The sequence below is a fragment of the Salmo trutta genome, chromosome 29, assembly GCF_901001165.1.
Source record: "Salmo trutta chromosome 29, fSalTru1.1, whole genome shotgun sequence".
Taxonomy (NCBI): domain Eukaryota; kingdom Metazoa; phylum Chordata; class Actinopteri; order Salmoniformes; family Salmonidae; genus Salmo; species Salmo trutta.
The window spans coordinates 18,448,790-18,468,535 of record NC_042985.1 but is presented as its reverse complement, the minus strand read 5'-3'; the positions used below and the strand labels follow the sequence as shown (position 1 = coordinate 18,468,535).

Here is a 19,746-nt window from a genome sequence, read left to right as displayed (position 1 = left end):
GGTCTTTTTAAACTGAATAGGTGAAGTATCACTTATCAAACACTAGCGTGCGACAAAGATTCGACACTAACATGTCTCCCACTGGACGAGACGCACTTAGGTGGTCCACACGTTGATGCTGTTCTAATAATATAATTATCATCCGGAGCTACAATATTCAGCATGAATTGAGATTTCCCTTGGTCCTATGTTTATAAACATAATTTTATAAAAATAGTATCACATCTGGAGGCAATTAGAGTTTATTAATTAGATTTTACTGGTGTGCACTGACGTTTATGTAACTTTAGAAGTTGTATTTAATTATTCATTGATACTGTTGTCACTCCATTTTATAATTGACAGTGTGACTTTTTTGTCATGGAATTTGGTAAAACTACTCTATGTCATGAATTGTAAGTTTAGTCGGTTGGTAAACTTAGCTACATAACATAGTCTTGATCGCTGCATTACTGATACAGTATTTGTGGCTGTGCTGCACGATCCGAAGTATCACGTTATTATAGGAGGGGCGAGTGTAGCGGGTTGGTTGCCCTTCAAATGCCTCTCCTCTCGCGCCTTACCGTCTCACTCAGCCAGGGTAGTTGAGCTGAAAGGACCGCGCCCAACACCTCTCGACACCATGGGACTCACACACGACCCAACCTTCCAGAAACTGGAGAAATGGTACCATGAACATGCTCTGCACCTCAACATGAGGAAGATGTTTGAGGAAGACAAGGAGAGATTCCACAAATTCAGGTATCTTTATGGTTGGCATTTATTTTGAAATTGTCAGTGTTCATTTGTTGAAGATACACACTGTATCCTTATTCTCAAAAACATTATTACATCACCAGTATAAAATGTGATTTAAATTCAAATGCTGTCCATCAGAAAATGTTGTCTCCACTTCAAGTTATTACCTTTAGACATAGGCTAAAAGCACATAATGTGTCATCATGAACAGATGCCACTGCCAATAAAAAACGACCATACAATTTGAGATCTTTGCAATTGCATCAGTGACATAATTAATTCAGGTGCAACTGTCTCCTTCCCCAAAATATGAAGTAGTGCCTTTTATCAGAGTAGCTTATGGGCTTCCACACCATAAAAAATGCACAGCACTGTCACTATATGTAGACTTGTGAACTCTGAACTCTCTTCATGTACTGCTAGTGATGTGCGGGTTTGTTGTCTGATGTCTGTCAGTATTCCTGTCTGTATTGTAATAACCCTAACCTTCTCAAGTGCATTACAAGCGCTTCCACATACACAAGCAAACAATAGAATTGGGATACCCTGCTTGCCTTGGAATTAGAAATAAGTGGTTTTAGGTGCGATTGGGCTACCCCTCAAATTCACTACAAAATGCTTGTGGTGAAACAAAACAGATTTATATTTGTTTAATAGTAAAGGGCTGTTTGATTTTGTAACTTGTGGGCAAAAGGTTATTGAGCGAATTGCCTAAATCCAGAAACAGACATAGAATTACATATAGAATCTCTCATTTAATAGGATCTCTGTGGAAACAGATCACTCACCCTGTCAAATGTTCTGTGTCTGAACAGCACAACGCTGAAGACAGATCATGGAGACATTCTGATTGATTACTCTAAGAATCTCATCACTGAGGATGTCATGAAGATGTTGGTCGAACTGGTAAATGGCTGCTTCTCTATCATAATGATTCAAATAACACAACAATTACAAATAGCCATACTGTATTTGGCATTTACCTACAGTCATTACAAAAACATTATTCTTCTGCTGTGCGTCCAGTACTCTATCAACCTTTCTGACATGGAAGGCCCATTTGCCCACCAATAGATGAATATATGTTTTCTCTAGGGGAAGTCGAGGGGGATTGAGGCCGCCAGGGACAAGATGTTCCATGGAGACAAGATCAACTTCACTGAGGTGCCTATCTGAGCTTTAGCCTGAGCGTGGTTTATTACCAATGTTATTATCATTGTGATAAAGAATGGCCAAATGTAACACACCTGACACCTCCTCAGAAATTGGCTTGAAACAAATCAATGGCACTACATACATTTGCTGTAATTCGTATATCAGTGTGTGTCCTTACTGTATCTCCTCCTCCTGTTTGGTTAGGGTCGTGCCGTGCTCCACGTGGCTCTGAGGAACCGCTCCAACCATCCCATCATGGTTGACGGACATGATGTGATGCCTGAGGTCAACAAAGTCCTGGAGAAGATGAAGGGCTTCTGCCACGTGAGTGGGAGCTGACTCAAGGGTCTCAATTTCGTAGCAATCCCCCAAATCTCTTAGTGAGACCGTTTGTATTTCCAATTTGAATAGTTACAGTACCGTTTATACATAGAATTGCTAGCTATCTCCCTGTGGCATTCAAGGCATAACAAATTCAATTTGACTGAATTGTGTAGGCACTTTTTTCAATGGTCTACTCGTTTGTGTCTGGTGTAGAAAGTTCGCAGTGGCGAGTGGAAGGGCTGGACTGGAAAGTCCATCACAGACGTTGTGAACGTCGGCATTGGTGGGTCTGACCTGGTAAGTCAAATTCTCAACGTATCATTTGTTAAAGTGTCAATATTTTATTTTAATTTTTTATTTAACCTTTATTTAACAAGGCAATATGATGTTTCACTATTAGGTGTGAAAGCTACCTCGGCCATCACCGTGTATTTGTTGTGTCTTCTTTGCCAGGGTCCTCTAATGGTGACTGAGGCACTGAAGAACTACTCCAAGGGAGGTCCCCGTGTGCATTTTGTCTCCAACATTGACGGCACACACATCGCCAAAACTCTTGCTGAGCTCAATGCTGAGACCACCCTGTTCATCGTGGCCTCCAAGGTGCCTGCTTTTGGTTGTCTTTACCGTACCAGTGCATTCATTGGTTTTATTGTTTTGTCTGAACACTTGAGAGAGAGATATTCTTCTTCAATATTGGCCTAAAAAATTTACAAGAAAGACATACAAAAGACATTGACAAAGAGCAAAGAAACTGTGCATCTGATAATATGGAAACTCATAAAGTTCCACTCAGCTTTAGCAGCAACAGTTGTTTGATACAATGGATGATTCCATTGAAACAAAGGGATCAGTTGGTGCTGCATGCCATGTCGTACGTTCTCTCCTATGCGTCTGTAGAGTTGCAGCCAAAATTGTGTCTGAATGGCTTTCCTACTGTCACCCAGCCCTGAGAATTGATGAAGAGATTAGTATGAACTGCTAGTGGTTTAGTACTATACACAGTAGCCTAAACACACATTAGAAATGCAATGTCTTTGGTGTTACTGTAGTGATCTAACTGTCTGTCCCTTTTCAGACTTTCACCACCCAAGAGACCATCACCAACGCAGAGTCTGCCAAGGAATGGTTCATTGAGCACGCTAAAGATGTGGGTAGCCTTTTTACCTTTAGAAAAATACAAGGAAAGGAGTTGAATTCTATTATCGAAGATGAATGCAAAGTATGTTAAATGAAACATTGTCTTCTTTACAGAAATCTGCTGTTGCCAAGCACTTTGTGGCGCTCTCCACTGCCGGCGTAAGTTCTTATTTTTGCAACACACCATCATAAATGCAGTGATATGCTCTGCATGTGTTGCTGTAAAATAAAATAACATTCTAATTCTGTTCTTTCTATCTCATCTCTTCTGCAGCCCTTAGTGAAGGCCTTTGGCATTGATCCTGACAACATGTTTGGCTTCTGGGATGTGAGTGCATGTTATCTGATGATGCAGAATATGTCATGCGTGCAGTGCATTTGGGGTAGTACAGTGCTCTTCCTGCAATCACAGGCTTTTGACGGGGGACTTAGGCAACAACTATAAATAGCATAGACTTCTGACCTGTGAAGTAGGTGCCTGGGCTCACAGGCTGGCAGCTGTGGGGTAATCAGAAGCCGCCCTCTCCAGCTCTGCCCTCAAAGAGTATTATATTATTGGTAGCGACCTTCTCCCTTCGAGAGGTTACTGTAAAGGCTGGGTCACATCAAAGGTCAGACAGCTACATTTAGTTACATTGTTGGTATTTAAAGGGCAACGGCTATAACATGCCGTGCCCTTTCACGTCGGAGCAAAGATAGCTGCTTGCTCTCAGAAGTAAGATGTATAAAAGGCAGCGGTGCGTATTCATGGATGCCAGGGAAGCCAGGCTTCCCCAAAAATGGACCAAGAAAAAATATTTACTCTACTCTGTGTTTCATAAATTTCCTTCAATTCGCAAGAGGCTGAGAAAGCATCCGAGCGAACGAAACAGCGCCCCTCTGTTTCAGTATGTGTAGCGTATATCTGAAAAAGCCTTGAATTGTGGAATCTCGTTGTCCTGTTGTCCTCTGGTGGCTAGATAGCTAGGTAAAATCGTCCCTTTCCTAAATTAGCCATCGATGGAGATAGGGATTTGGACTTGTGGTTTTACTTAATTTTCCGTTCTGGTCAATGACTGTAACGGCGATTCTGACCCAATCATAAATTCATACATTGTGCCCCTGGCCTGAGAGGATGGACGTTCAACATGTTGCTAGATGTAGTATGGTAATGTTAACTAGTTGGCCTGGCATATCGTTGCCCATGAAAGGAAGTTAGGCTAGCGAGCAAGTATGTTAGTTAGGTAGCCTAGGACAACAAAAACTAAAAGCGTGTACTGTCATAGACCGTTTAGGCAACATACAAGAGGAGGATGGTATTAGCGTTTCTCTACACGTAGGGTGAGTCAACATGTTTTTTATACTTGCACGCACACACACACACACACACACACACATAGATAAATCATTACCATGGACAGTCACGTCATATTTAACTTACGTTGATTGGACTAAATCGTTTTTTGTATCTTTTAGTTGTCACTGTATTATACTAAGAATAGGTGATTAGATGTTGAAATGTTGAAGTTAAAATGGTGCTGGAATAGTGGAGGCAGCTCCTGTTGTCTTTACGACTTGCGGTAACTCTCTGTGTTCTAAATCAATAGTTGTTTAGTGGTCCGAAAATGTTGAAAACATTACCTTGCTTGACCATGCTGTAGGTAGGTCATGTAACTGTTTGTTACATGCAATATGTTTAGTGGACTTGACCGGACAGATGTTTATCTTTGTTTTTGTAATGTAACAAATGTGTGGTTGAATTTATTGTGCCACTCGGCCTTAGGCCTATATAGTGTATCAGGGTGTCATGGCGTATGAACTACCAGATTATAGAGCAAACAACGCAATTATCACAACACATAGATTGTATTATGGCTTTTTTTCTGGATTGGCTTCCCCAGTGATTTTACCCACGCACCACTACTGATTAGTGGCATTCACATTGAAAGTAATTATGAGATGTGAGAATATTTAGAAGTTGGGGTCTGCCTTTTCATATATAGGCCTACATGGCTATTTGTGACTTATTACACACTGTTTATTATATTATTACCCAAATGAAGTGCTGTGTAATATGGGGTATTCATTCTCTGCAGTGGGCTGAAATGTGTCACCACAGATAGATAAGGGTTAATGGTAAGGAATTTGAAGACAATGGTATGGAATTTTTAGAGGCAGGGGGCCTCTTTCTGGGGCAAGCTGTAGGACCAAGTGAGTTTGGGCACAGTTCCCCGTCTCTGTGTCACATTCAATTACATAAGCTTCAGAGTTCTCTGAGGTTTCTGAATCTTCTCAGGACATCACCAGACACCAATTAATATCAAATACATAGACCAGAATGCACAGCACTGAAATAGTCAAGTAATTTGAGTAAGAGTCACGTTTCTAAGGTACATAACATTGGTGTTAGGGTCACTACATTTTGGGGGGAAAGAATACATGTTGCATATTCAAAGTTGTACTGTGAAAATTATTATTAAGCTAAAGAAATGTTTGTTTATATTGTGCACATTTCTAACCAGATTGTTGCTGTGTTTTAGTGGGTTGGTGGACGTTATTCCCTGTGGTCTTGTATTGGATTGTCCATTGCTCTGCACATCGGTATGTACATTATGTTGTAGGTTTATTCTCCCGGTTAGATATTCTAATGCTTTGATCAGCTGCCTGTACTCTACCTGAGTAGAATAACCTTTGTAATCAGTTGTTAAAAGGAGATATTTGAAGTATAACTCAAAGTCTCTGGTCTTTTCTTTCTTCCCAGGCTATGACAACTTCGAGAAGCTTCTAGGAGGGGCTCACTGGATGGTAAGTACAGCCAATTATTCTCACTGTCCAAAGACTTGGAAACTTTTCTATTGGTCAGATGAATACGTGTGAGTTGACCCCCTCTTGTTTCTGTAGGACAACCATTTCAAAACAGCCCCTGTGGAGAAGAACGCACCCATGCTCCTGGCTCTGCTGGGTGTCTGGTACATCAACTTCTTCCAGGCTGAGACCCACGCCATGCTGCCTTATGACCAGTACATGCACCGATTCGCTGCCTACTTCCAGCAGGTCCGCCAGTCACTACCAGGGTTAAGAGCCTTTACCAGGGTTAAGAGTCATTACCACAGTTAAGACATGACTGAGTGTAACATAAGTAAACAGCCAAAGCAAAACACAGTGAAGAATGTGTCAGTCTACTTTGGCAATTTACTATAAATACTATAAAAATGTATACACCCACTCCTTGCCCTGAAGGTATGCTGTGTTCGCATATATTGTCAGATTTGTATTGATCAAATGGAAATGTGTTTTACTGTGCATACTAAGTCAAGGTTAAATAGCCTGATGATAATGTTGTTTTAGTATTAGTTTAAATGTAACTGAAACGGAACACTGAAGATGCTCAATTCATGTGATAGGGTGACATGGAGTCCAATGGAAAGTACATCACTATCCATGGCAAACGTGTCAACTACCATACCGGCCCCATCGTATGGGGAGAGCCTGGCACCAACGGACAGCACGCCTTCTACCAGCTCATTCACCAAGGTACTGCCTCCTTAAAGTAACTGTCCAGTTAAAATCGGACTTTTGAAAGTTCATATTCTCTTAACTCATACCCAAATAATGTTGCTGACTGGTCCAGAAGCTCTTCAACATATTGATTAATGGTCAGCTGAAATGGATGAGTATGTATGTTATGGAAGAGTAATATGTTATATTAGTCCCAGATGCAGTGTGACTGCTGTGTCCTCCACAGGAACTCGCATGGTCCCCGCTGACTTCCTCATCCCTGCCCAGACACAGCACCCCATCAGGGAAAGCAAGCACCATAAGGTAGGCTACCCCTACAGGACACATCTTCCAGCACTACCAACCCACTGGGAACAAACTGGTTAAATCAACATTGTTTCAACGTAATTTGTCAATTTGCAAAACGTATTGTGATGTCTAATCTATGTGTAAAATACATTGGATCTAAAATATGTTGAATTTGTACCTTTAAAACAACGTCAGATCTGGGCAGCTCCTCCTACTGGAGAATGTATCTATCTGCAGCTACCCTTTGACCTCCCATCCAGGGTTTTAACCAAGCCCAGCACTGCTTAGCTATGATATTTGTTACGGACGATTACCAATATGCTATTGTGAGAATGATTGTTGAGAGATCTCCACTTAAAAACAAATTAGATTTACTATTGCTGTCAAGTCATTCCAAAGGGAATTTTGGGGATTTTTTCACCTTTATTTAACCAGGTAGGCTAGTTGAGAACAAGTTCTCATTTACAACTGCGACCTGGCCAAGATAAAGCAAAGCAAACAACAACACAGAGTTACACATGGAATAAACAAGCATAAAGTCAATAATACAATAGAGAAAGTCTATATACAGTGTGTGCAAATGAGGTAGGATAAGGGGGTGAGGCAATAAATAGGCCATAGTGGCAAAATTATTACAGTATGGCAAATTAAACATGGGGTGATAGATGTGCAGAAGATGAGTGTGCAAGTAGCAGTACTGTGGTGCAAAGGAGCAAGATAAATAAAATAAATAACAATATGGTGAGGAGGTAGTTGGATGGGCTATTTACAGATTGGATATGTACAGGTGCAGTGATCTGTGAGCTGCTCTGGCAGCTGGTGCTGTCTCCCTCCTAGAGAGGGAGATATGAGTCTCCAGCTTCAGTGATTTTTGCAGTTCGTTCCAGTCATTGGCAGCAGAGAACTGGAAGGAAAGCCGGCCGAAGGAGGAATTGGCTTTGGGGGTGACCAGTGAAATATACCTGCTGGAGTGCGTGCTGCGGGTGGGTGCTGCTATGGTGACCAGTGAGCTGAGATAAGGCTGGGCTTTACCTAGCAACGACTTACAGATTAACTGGAGCCAGTGGGTTTGGCGAAGGATATGAAGCGAGGGCCAGCCAACGAGAGCATACAGGTCGCAGTGGTGGGTATTATATGGGGCTTTGGTGACAAAATGGATGGCACTGTGATAGACTGCATCCAATTTACTGAGTAGAGTGTTGGAGGCTATTTTGTAAATTACATCGCCGAAGTCAAGGATCGGTAGGATAGTCAAATTTATTAGGGTATGTTTAGTAGCATGAGTGAAGGATGCTTTGTTGCGAAATTGAAAGCCGATTCTAGATTTAATTTTGGATTGAAGATGCTTAATGTGAGTCTGGAAGGAGAGTTTACAGTCTAACCAGACACCTAGGTATTTGTAGTTGTCCACATATTCTAAGTCAGAACCATCCAGAGTAGAGGTCGACCGATTAATCAGAATGGCCGATTAATTAGGGCCGATTTCAAGGTTTCATAACAATCGGTAATCGGTATTTTTGGCCACCAATTTTTATTTTTTTGTATGTTTATTTATTTATTTTTTTACCTTTATTTAACTAGGCAAGTCAGTTAAGAACACCTTCTTATTTTCAATGACGGCCTAGGAACGGTGGGTTAACTGCCTTGTTCAGGGGCAGAACGACAGATTTTTACCTTGTCAGCTTGGGGATGCAACCTTACGTTAACTAGCCCAACGCTCTAACCACCTGCTTTACATGGCCAAGGTAAGTTGCTAGCTAGCATTAAACTTATCTTATAAAAAAACAATCAATCAATCATAAACACTAGTTAACTACACATGGTTGATGATATTACTAGTTTATCTAGCCTGTTCTGCTTTGCATATAATTGATGTGGTGCGCCTTCGCGAAAAAGGACTGTCTTTGCTCCGATGTGTACCTAACCATAAACATCAATGTCTTTCTTAAAATCAATACACAAGTATATATTTTTAAACCTGCATATTTAGTTAATATTGCCTGCTAACATGAATTTCTTTTAACTAGGGAAAATGTCTCACTTCTCTTGCAAACAGAGTCAGGGTATATGCAGCAGTTTGGGCCGCCTGGCTCGTTGCGAACTGTGACGTCTATTTCTTCCTAACAAAGACAGCAGACTTCGCCAAACGGGGATGATTTAACAAAAGCGCATTTGCGAAAAAAAAGCACAATCGTTGCACGACTGTACCTAACCATAAACATCAATGCCTTTCTTAAAATCAATACACAGAAGTATGTATTTTTAAACCTGCATATTTAGCTAAAAGAAATCCAGGTTAGCAGGCAATATTAACCAGGTGAAATTGTGTCAGTTCTCTTGCATTCGTTGCACGCAGAATCAGGGTATACAGAATCTGGCTCGTTGCGAACTAATTTGCCAGAATTTTACGGAACTATGAAATAACATTGTAGGTTGTGCGATGTAACAGGAATATTTAGACTTATGGATGCCACCCGTTAGATAAAATACGGAACGGTTCCGTATGTCACTGAAAGAATAATGTTTTCGAGATGATAGTTTCCGGATTTGACCATATTAATGACCTAAGGTTTATTATATTATAGTTAAGTCTATGATTTGATATTTGATAGAGCAGTCTGACTGAGCGGTGGTAGGCAGCAGCAGGCTCGTAATAGTCAAAGATATATGGTTTAGAGAGAAATAGTCGACGCGTCGACTAATTCCTGTAATAACTTGCGGCTGAACTTGAAAGGGGTTCCTTCGTTATTTTACCGTTCATGTCTTCCATAGAGAATGTCTTGATCTACTTCAAATAAGGTCTGTGTTTTGTGCTTAAACCGCCTCGGCGTTTTGATACCCGTGTAAATCTCACTAGGTAACGTTTGTCAACATATTTTCATAAATCCACTCTACAAAAAAATGTATCTTCGCTTATATTGATCAGAGTTATATCCTATGGATATCTACACAGTTATAAAATTGGCAAGGTGGTGTAAGCCTAAACCAAACACTGACCTTATTTTAAGTTAATCTAAAAATATCCTATGGAATAAATGAAGGAACCGCTTTTCAGATTTTGCTAGAAGGTGTCATGGGAATTGTGACTCACACTTTGGTAGTCAATTCTTATCATGCCCATTATTAAAATAGGATTTCCTGCATATAGAAATTACAGTTTTTGTTTTCAGCATTCATCACAGGTAACTTAAACTCTATTTTTATTATTCAAACAGTTGAGAGTATTTGTCTCCTAAGCAGACTCTTCAGTATCGTTGTCACTTCAGAGCTGTGTGTGTGTGTGTGTGTGTGTGTGTATATACACTGCTCAAAAAAATAAAGGGAACACTAAAATAACACATCCTAGATCTGAATGAATGAAATAATCTTATTAAATACTTTTATCTTTACATAGTTGAATGTGCTGACAACAAAATCACACAAAAATAATCAATGGAAATCCAATTTATCAACCCATGGAGGTCTGGATTTGGAGTCACACTCAAAATTAAAGTGGAAAACCACACTACAGGCTGATCCAACTTTGATGTAATGTCCTTAAAACAAGTCAAAATGAGGCTCAGTAGTGTGTGTGGCCTCCACGTGCCTGTATGACCTCCCTACAACGCCTGGGCATGCTCCTGATGAGGTGGCGGATGGTCTCCTAAGGGATCTCCTCCCAGACCTGGACTAAAGCATCCGCCAACTCCTGGACAGTCTGTGGTGCAACGTGGCGTTGGTGGATGGAGCGAGACATGATGTCCCAGATGTGCTCAATTGGATTCAGGTCTGGGGAACGGGCGGGCCAGTCCATAGCATCAATGCCTTCCTCTTGCAGGAACTGCTGACACACTACAGCCACATGAGGTCTAGCATTGTCTTGCATTAGGAGGAACCCAGGGCCAACCGCACCAGCATATGGTCTCACAAGGGGTCTGAGGATCTCATCTCGGTACCTAATGGCAGTCAGGCTACCTCTGGCGAGCACATGGAGGGCTGTGCGGCCCCCCAAAGAAATGCCACCGCACACCATGACTGACCCACCGCCAAACCGGTCATGCTGGAGGATGTTGCAGGCAGCAGAACGTTCTCCACGGCGTCTCCAGACTGTCACGTCTGTCACATGTGCTCAGTGTGAACCTGCTTTCATCTGTGAAGAGCACAGGGCGCCAGTGGCGAATTTGCCAATCTTGGTGTTCTCTGGCAAATGCCAAACGTCCTGCACGGTGTTGGGCTGTAAGCACAACCCCCACCTGTGGACGTCGGGCCCTCATACCACCCTCATGGAGTCTGTTTCTGACCGTTTGAGCAGACACATGCACATTTGTGGCCTGCTGGAGGTCATTTTGCAGGGCTCTGGCAGTGCTCCTCCTTGCACAGAGGCGGAGGTAGCGGTCCTGCTGCTGGGTTGTTGCCCTCCTACGGCCTCCTCCACGTCTCCTGATGTACTGGCCTGTCTCCTGGTAGCGCCTCTATGCTCTGGACACTACGCTGACAGACACAGCAAACCTTCTTGCCACAGCTCGCATTGATGTGCCATCCTGGATGAGCTGCACTACCTGAGCCACTTGTGTGGGTTGTAGACTTCGTCTCATGCTACCACTAGAGTGAAAGCACCGCCAGCATTCAAAAGTGACCAAACATCAGCCAGGAAGCATAGGAACTGAGAAGTGGTCTGTGGTTACCACCTGCAGAACCACTCCTTTATTGGGGGTGTCTTGCTAATTGCCTATAATTTCCACCTGTTGTCTATTCCATTTGCACAACAGCATGTGAAATGTATTGTCAATCAGTGTTGCTTCCTAAGTGGACAGTTTGATTTCACAGAAGTGTGATTGACTTGGAGTTACATTGTGTTGTTTAAGTGTTCCCTTTATTTTTTTGAGCAGTATATATATACATATAAAAATCGTCAGATTAATCGGTATCGGCTTTTTTGACCCGCCAATAATCGGTATCGGTATCGGCGTTGAAAAATCATAATCGGTCGACCAGAGTAGTGATGCTGGACGGGTGGGTAGGTGTGGGCATCTATCGGTTGAAGAGCATGCATTTAGTTTTGCTTGCATTTAAGAGCAGTTGGAGGCCACGGAAGGAGAGTTGTATGTCATTGAAGCTCGTCTGGAGGTTAGTTAACACAGTGTCCATAGAAGGGCCAGAAGTATACAGAATGGTGTCATCTGCGTAGAGGTGGATCAAAGAATCACCAGCAGCAAGAGCTCTCTCTCTTATCGATGGTGGTGATGATATCGTTTAAGACCGTGAGCGTGGCTGAAGTGCACCCAGGACCAGCTCGTAAGCCAGATTGCATAGCGGAGAAGGTACGGTGGGATTCGAAATGGTCAGTGATCTGTTTCTTAACTTAGCTTTCGAAGACCTTAGAAAGGCAGGGTAGGTTAGATATAGGTCTGTAGCAGTTTGGGTCTAGAGTGTCTCCCCCTTTGAAGAGGGGGATGACCGCGGAAGCTTTCCAATCATTGGGGATCTCAGACGATAGGAAAGAGAGGTTGAACAAGCTAGTAATAGGGGTTGCAACAATTTCGGCTTTTAATTTCAGGAAGAGAGGGTCCAGATTGTCTAGCCCTGCTGATTTGTAGGGGTCCAGATTTTTCAGCTCTTTCAGAACATCAGCTATCTGGATTTGGGTGAAGGACAATTGGGGAGGCTTGGGCAAGTTGCAGTGAGGGGTGCAGGGCTGTTGACCGGGGTAGGGGTAGCCAGGTGGAAAGCATGGCCAGCTGTAGAAAAAATACTTCTTGAAATTCTCCATTATCGCAGATTTATCGGTGGTGACAGTGTTTCCTAGCCTCAGTGCAGTCGGCAGCTGGGAGGAGGTGCTCTTATTCTCCATGGACTTTACAGTGTCCCAGAACTTTTTTGAGTTTGTGCTACAGGATGCACATTTCTGTTTGAAAAAGCTAGCATTTGCTTTCCTAACTGCCTGTGTATATTTAGTTCCTAACTTCCCTGAAAAGTTGCATATCGCGGGGGCTATTCGATGCTAATGCAGCACCACAGGATGTTTTTGTGCTGGTCAAGGGCAGTCAGGTCTGGAGTGAACCAAGGGCTATATCTGTTCCTAGTTCAAATTCTTTTGAATGGGGCATGCTTATTTAAGATGGTGAGTAAAGCACTTTTAAATAATAACCAGGCATCCTCTACTGACGGAATGAGGTCAGTATCATTCCAGGATACCCGGGCCAGGTCGATTAGAAAGGCCTGCTTTCTGAAGTGTTTTAGGGAGCGTTTGACAGTGATGAGGGGTGGTCGCTTGAACGCAGACCCATTATGGACGCAGGCAATGAGGCAGTGATCACTGAGATCCTGGTTGAAGACAGCAGAGGTGTATTTGGAGGGCAGGTTGGTTAGATTGATACCTATGAGGGTACCCGTGTTTATGGATTTGGGGTTGTACCTGGTGGGTTCATTGATAATTTGTGTGAGATTGAGAGAATCAAGCTTAGATTGTAGGATGGCCGGGGTGTTAAGCATGTCCCAGTTTAGGTCACCTAACAGCACCAGCTCTGAAGATAGATGGGGGCAATCAATTCGCATATGGTGTCCAGGGCACAGCTGGGGGAAGAAGGTGGTCTATAGCAAGCGGCAATGGTGAGAGACTTGTTTCTGGAGAGGTGGATTTTTAAAAGTAGAAGCTCAAATTGTTTGGGCACAGACCTGGATAGTAAGACAGAACTCTGCAGGCTATCCCTGCAGTAGATTGCAACTCCGCCCCCTTTGGCAGTTCTATCTTGTCGGAAAATGTTTTAGTTAGGGATGGGAATTTCAGGGTTTTAGGTGGTCTTCCTAAGCCAGGATTCAGACATGGCTAGGACATCAGGGTTGGCAGAGTGTGCTAGGGCAGTGAATAAAACAAACTTAGGGAGGAGGCTTCTAATGTTAACATGCATGAAACCAAGGCTTTTACGGTTACAGAAGTCAACAAATGAGAGCGCCTGGGGAATGGGAGTGGAGCTAGGCGCTGCAGGGTCTGGATTAACCTCTACATCACCAGAGGAACAGAGGTGGAGGAGGATAAGGGTACGGCTAAAGGCTAAAAGAACTGGTCGTCCAGTACGTTCAGAACAGAGAGTAAAAGGAGCAGATTTCTGGGCACGGTAGAATAGATTCATGGCATAATGTACAGTCAAAGGTATGGTAGGATGTGAATACAGTGTGGGTAAACCTGTACATAGAGTGATGATGAAAGAGATATTGTCTCTTGAAATATCATTTAAACCAGGTGATGTCACCGCATGTGTGGGAGGTGGAACTAAAGTGTTAACTAAGGCATATTGAGCAGGGCTAGAGGCTCTACAGGGAAATAAGGCAATAATTACTAACCAAAACAGCAATGGACAAGGCATATTGACGTTAGGGATAGGCATGCGTAGCTGAGTGATCATAGGAGTCCAATGAGTGGCTTCAGGCAGCTAGCGGGCTGGGGCTAGCAAGCTAGCAGAAGGGCCTTTGAGGGACGTCATGACAGAAGAAAGTCTGTTGTGGCCCCCTCGTGCTGTTACGTCGGCAGACGGATCAGCAGGGCTCCGTGTGGTAAACCAGGCCAACTGGCAAAATAGGTATAGTGGCCAAAGAATTTGTCCGATGTGCTCTTGATAGCTAGCAGGCTGCGGCTAGCAGGCTAGCGGATGGCATTCAGGGGACGTCGCAACGGAGGAGCCAGTTGAGAGACCCCCTCGGGCGAATCACGTCGGTAGTCCAGTCGTGATGGGTCAGTGGGGATCCATGCCAATCGGCAAAATAGGTATTGAAGCCCAAGGAGTGGCTGATGGACTTCTTCGGCTAGCCGGGAATTGGGCCTAGTAGATGGGCCTAGTAAGGCTAGCTCCAGGCTAATTGGTTCTTGCTTCGGGACAGAGGCGTATGAAAGGTGACCATACTTTACCACTCATATATCATCGATGATGCTATTTAGGACTATATAGCATTCTCAAAATAATCAACAGCTATTGTTTTAATTCAACCCAGAATTTAAAAAAACAAACAGAATTCAACTAATACAATAGGCCTTGGGTTTCAAGCTGTGGTTGATTTCAAATGTAATGATATTTAGTGACACTGAATTGAATTGTGTTTGGTTGTCAACGCTTCCAACATTTGAAGGAGATGTACCTTCTGCTTGGATAGTTCCACCTGTGCCATTGACTTAGTCTGGCTTGTATACAAATGAATAATTGATATGTTGGTTTCACATCTCCATCTCAACCAAAAATCGAAGTTAAAGAATAGGACTAAATCAAATCAAACTTTATTTCAAGAGCATTAAAAGGTTGAATTTATTTGATTTAGTCCTATTCATTAATTTAGATTTTTGGTTGAGATGGAGATGTTATCCAGAATATCAATTATTCATTTGTAGACAAACTAAAATTAAAGCCAGACTAAGTAGTGGCACAGATGGAACTATCCGCAATGAAGATAAGTCTCCTTCAAATGTTGATGTTTGGTTGCGTTGACAACCAAACACAATTCAATATCACTTTTGACATACAATAAATACTGTAGCCAATTGTTAACTTGTCGACAAGTTAACAAATTATATGTTGGATTCACGTCTCCAACTCAGCCAAAAAGTGAAAGAATGGGATTAAGCCAGTGGCTCAGATGGAGCTATCCAGGCAGTAGATACATCTCCTTTTAAATGTTGACATTTGGTTGCGTTGTCAACTAAACAAAATTCCATACTACTTTTGTAATATAGTAAATAGCTTTAAGTTAAGGCTTTCTTACAAAGTAATGTAACATTCAACCTTAAAATGAGTAACACATCCATGGCCACATTATGAAGTTACTGTCACCATACATTTCTTCTTACTGTATGTAATCCTATAAAACATGCATGTTGCTGTAATAATCTATATAGAATCTCAAACCGCATTGATCACTTGCACCATGTACTTTTAAAGTAGTCTCAACTTCCATCCAGGCCATTTGGTTCAGCTATTAGATGAAGCACAGTCATAACACATTAATCTGTTGTATAAATAAACAAAATATCTGTCAGTGTATTCCTATTTGAACTTTCCTGTGCTTTTAAATGGATGAAAGCGCAATGACAGACATTTGGGTGACAACTAAACCAAAAATCAGATATTGTTTTTCCATTGGAATTTGGTTATGCTTTTAAATAGATGGTTGAAAGCATAGTGATAACACTTTGGAAATTCAACAAACTTCTGGCTGTCTTTTTGAGTGGGTGAATATAGGTTGTAATCTAATTGATCAACATATCAACCGAATATTACCCAATTATCCACATTGAAATAATGTGGTGTATGTGGGAATGATCTGGGAGTAAATTCCTTCCCATTCAGTGACTGAACAAATCATTCAGTTATTCAAGTGATGCCTACTTTTACTGTCTATCTGACAAAAGAGCCTATGCAGTGTTCATGCTGCGTGATACTGGGGATAATGCACAGGTGTAATGTCATAATGGGATAATGCCTTACCTGTTGTATCCTCTGTGTCTGTAGATCCTGATGGCCAACTTCCTGGCCCAGACTGAGGCTCTGATGAAAGGAAAGACCACAGAGGAGGCTAAGAAGGAACTGGAGGCCGGCGGCCTGACAGGAGAGGCCCTGGAAACCATTCTGCCACACAAAGTGAGTGGGAGCAGATCCCTCATGGCGCAAGTCCACTGCAGCCCCAGTCCGGCCTAAGACTTTCTATGGGCTTAAACCCTGTTGTTATACTGGGGAGATTGTGTGTATATTGCTAGGGCAGACACTGTCGCTCTGATAGGGACGTGCATCCTCCTTGTGGACAAAATAAGTTTTGCATCAGGATGGAAGAAGCTTCAAACAGGGTGCAACACTGTATAATTACAAGTATGCAATAACTGTCTTACAACAGGTTGTGTGATATAAAATGTTTCATCTTGTTCTGCTGTAAGGTATTCCAAGGAAACAAGCCAACCAACTCTATTGTCTTCAAGAAGCTGAACCCATTCACACTGGGAGCACTTATTGGTAAGAGCTGAATATGGACCTGTGAACCAACAACCAATGATATTTGAAATATTGATCAAAATAATGTATTTACTTGTTATGTTCCCAGTAACAATGTATGGTGTTGTTGTTTGTTTCACAGCCATGTATGAACACAAGATCTTTGTCCAGGGTGTTATGTGGGAGATCAACAGTTTTGACCAGTGGGGGTAAGTGTGACTATTTGAAACCAAGCTCCTCGATAATGTGTAGTCTATGACAGATTACACACAGAGCCTTTATCCTATGATATTGTATGAAAAAATGTTTCATTGACATTCTATTCTATCCACTCTGGTGAGTTTTCTGGTGACATTCTATTCTATTCCGTCCATTATTATGTCTATCTATCTATCTATTACATTTTACATTTACATTTACATTTAAGTCATTTAGCAGACGCTCTTATCCAGAGCGACTTACAAATTATCTATCTATCTATCTATCTATCTATCTATCTATCTATCTCAGAGTTGAGCTGGGTAAGGCTTTGTGTAAGAAGATCGAGCCTGAGCTGCATGGCTCCAATGAGGTCCACTCTCACGACTCCTCCACCAACGGGCTCATTAACTTTATCAAGAAGAACCACGCCTAACCTTCCCACCACCATCATCCATCCTCCCTGTCCTGCCCCCCTGCTGACGGGGGTGTCTGGGCTGTAGTGAAGGTAGACTCAATGCAGCATCAGTCACCACGCAGAGGAGTAGAAGCACTTTCTATGTCTGTAATCATCTGTCTGTGTCCTGTCTGTTTGTTGTGACATCGGACTGTATTTTACGTACTGTTGTATGTTTAAGCAATAAGGCCCGAGTAGGTGTGGTATATGCCCAATATACCACGGCTAAGGGCTCTTCTTAGGCAAGACGCAACGCGGAGTGCCTGAACACAGCCCTTAGTCGTGGTATATTGGCCATATACCACAAATCCCTGAGGTGCCTTATTGCTATTATAAACTGGTTACCAACGTAATTAGAAGGGTAAAAATACATGTTTTGTCATACCCGTGGTATACTGTCTGATATATCACGGCAGTCAGCCAATCAGCATTCAGGGTTTGAACCACCCAGTTTATAGTTATGGATTTACCACTGTAAAGGGGTACGCTACTGTAGAGTGAGCCTGTGGAGGGGAGTGTAAACTACATCCGACTATCCCACTCCACTGATGGGCAGTAAAGCTTTTAATAAACATCTTTACACCAAGCTATTGTCTGTGTCCTTAGTTGATTCTAGCCTGCATTCTGTTCAGAAGTTTGCAGTTGCAGACAACCCTCGAGGATAATGATGCATTTATGTATGAATAATGGAAACCACTTTCAAAATTATAGAATGTGTCATTCACACTCAATAAATCCAATGAGTTTTACTCATAGGGGAATGAAAGTGTTCCTTTATGTCCAAACCATCACTAGATGGCATTAGAGGACCCCAGATTTGGCCCAGTGTAAACCAAACCAGCCTCAGAGCAAATCACTGCTGTGCTTATTCTCTGGAACACAGGGTCAGAGGTCAATCTATCTCCTATATTTTCCATCCCCACAAATCCCCAGACATCACAGACTGCTAAGTACCATCCATAGAGAAAAACAAACAGCAGGCAGAAATACATCTGGAAAACATCATGTGATATGCAGGCCCCTCAATGTGAGACAGTTTAATCATCATTAAGCTCTATGATATGCGGCTAAAACTCCATTAAACAAAATACTCTGTGAATTTCAAACAAACCATGTCTCATCATAATTTCTGCTTGTACATTACAGATTACTTTGCTGTGCAATGCACGAATATGTTTCGTCATAAATCCAGCAAGTACATTCCCATGATGTTGTATGCAAGAATACAGTGTACAAACGATTAAGAACACTTTCCTAATATTGAGTTGCACCCCCTTTAGCCCTGAGATCAACCTCAATTCATCGGACATGGACTCTACAAGGTGTCGAAAGTGTTCCACATGGATGCTGGCCCATGTAGACTCCAATGCTTCCCACAGTTGTGTCAAGTTGGCTGGATGTCCTTTGGGTGGTGGACCATTTTTGATACACACAGGAAACTGTTAAGTGTGAAAAACCCAGCAGTTTTACAGTTCTTGACACACTCAAATCGGTGTGCCTGGTACCTACTACCATACCCCGTTCAATGGCACTTAAATATTTTGTCTTGCCAATTCACCCTCTGAATGGCACACGTAGACAATCCATGTCTCAATTGTCTCAAGGCTTAAAAATCTTTATTTAACCTGTCTCCTCCCCTTCATCTACACACTGATTGAAGGTGACATCAATAAGAGATCATAGCTTTCACCTGGATTCACCTGGTCAGTCTATGTCATGGAAAGAGCAGGTGTTCTTAATGTTTTGTACACTCAGTGTATGTCTCATCATAAGACCAGCAAGTACATTACAGATGACTTTGCTGCGCACATGCTTTTTCCATAATACTGTATGCAAGAATATGTGATGTTTGTTTCACCCAACCTAGAAGTACTATTTTTCTCTGTACCAAACTGCTCCTGGTTATAATTTATTGAGTGCCAAAGAGCACAAAGAGAAAAAACCAGGGACCCAAGACACTGGGATGGGCTAAGCAATCCTGTTGCTTGGCAACAACTCTATACT

The 19,746-nt window shown here is 42.3% G+C and overlaps 1 protein-coding gene across 1 annotated transcript; it reads left to right on the top strand.

Annotated features, from left to right (window-relative positions):
- Nucleotides 1-552: 552 nt before the first annotated feature.
- Nucleotides 553-18,328, top strand: LOC115167042 (glucose-6-phosphate isomerase). Its single transcript, XM_029721076.1, has 18 exons — nucleotides 553-741; nucleotides 1,554-1,644; nucleotides 1,834-1,902; nucleotides 2,098-2,217; nucleotides 2,431-2,514; nucleotides 2,671-2,817; nucleotides 3,293-3,364; nucleotides 3,469-3,513; nucleotides 3,629-3,682; nucleotides 5,874-5,934; nucleotides 6,095-6,138; nucleotides 6,235-6,387; nucleotides 6,738-6,867; nucleotides 7,079-7,155; nucleotides 16,614-16,742; nucleotides 17,033-17,108; nucleotides 17,230-17,296; nucleotides 17,598-18,328. Exons 1-18 carry the CDS (start codon nucleotides 623-625, stop codon nucleotides 17,719-17,721), a joined length of 1,662 nt encoding a protein of 553 aa, XP_029576936.1. The 5' UTR covers nucleotides 553-622; the 3' UTR covers nucleotides 17,722-18,328.
- The last annotated feature ends 1,418 nt before the right edge of the window (nucleotides 18,329-19,746 follow it).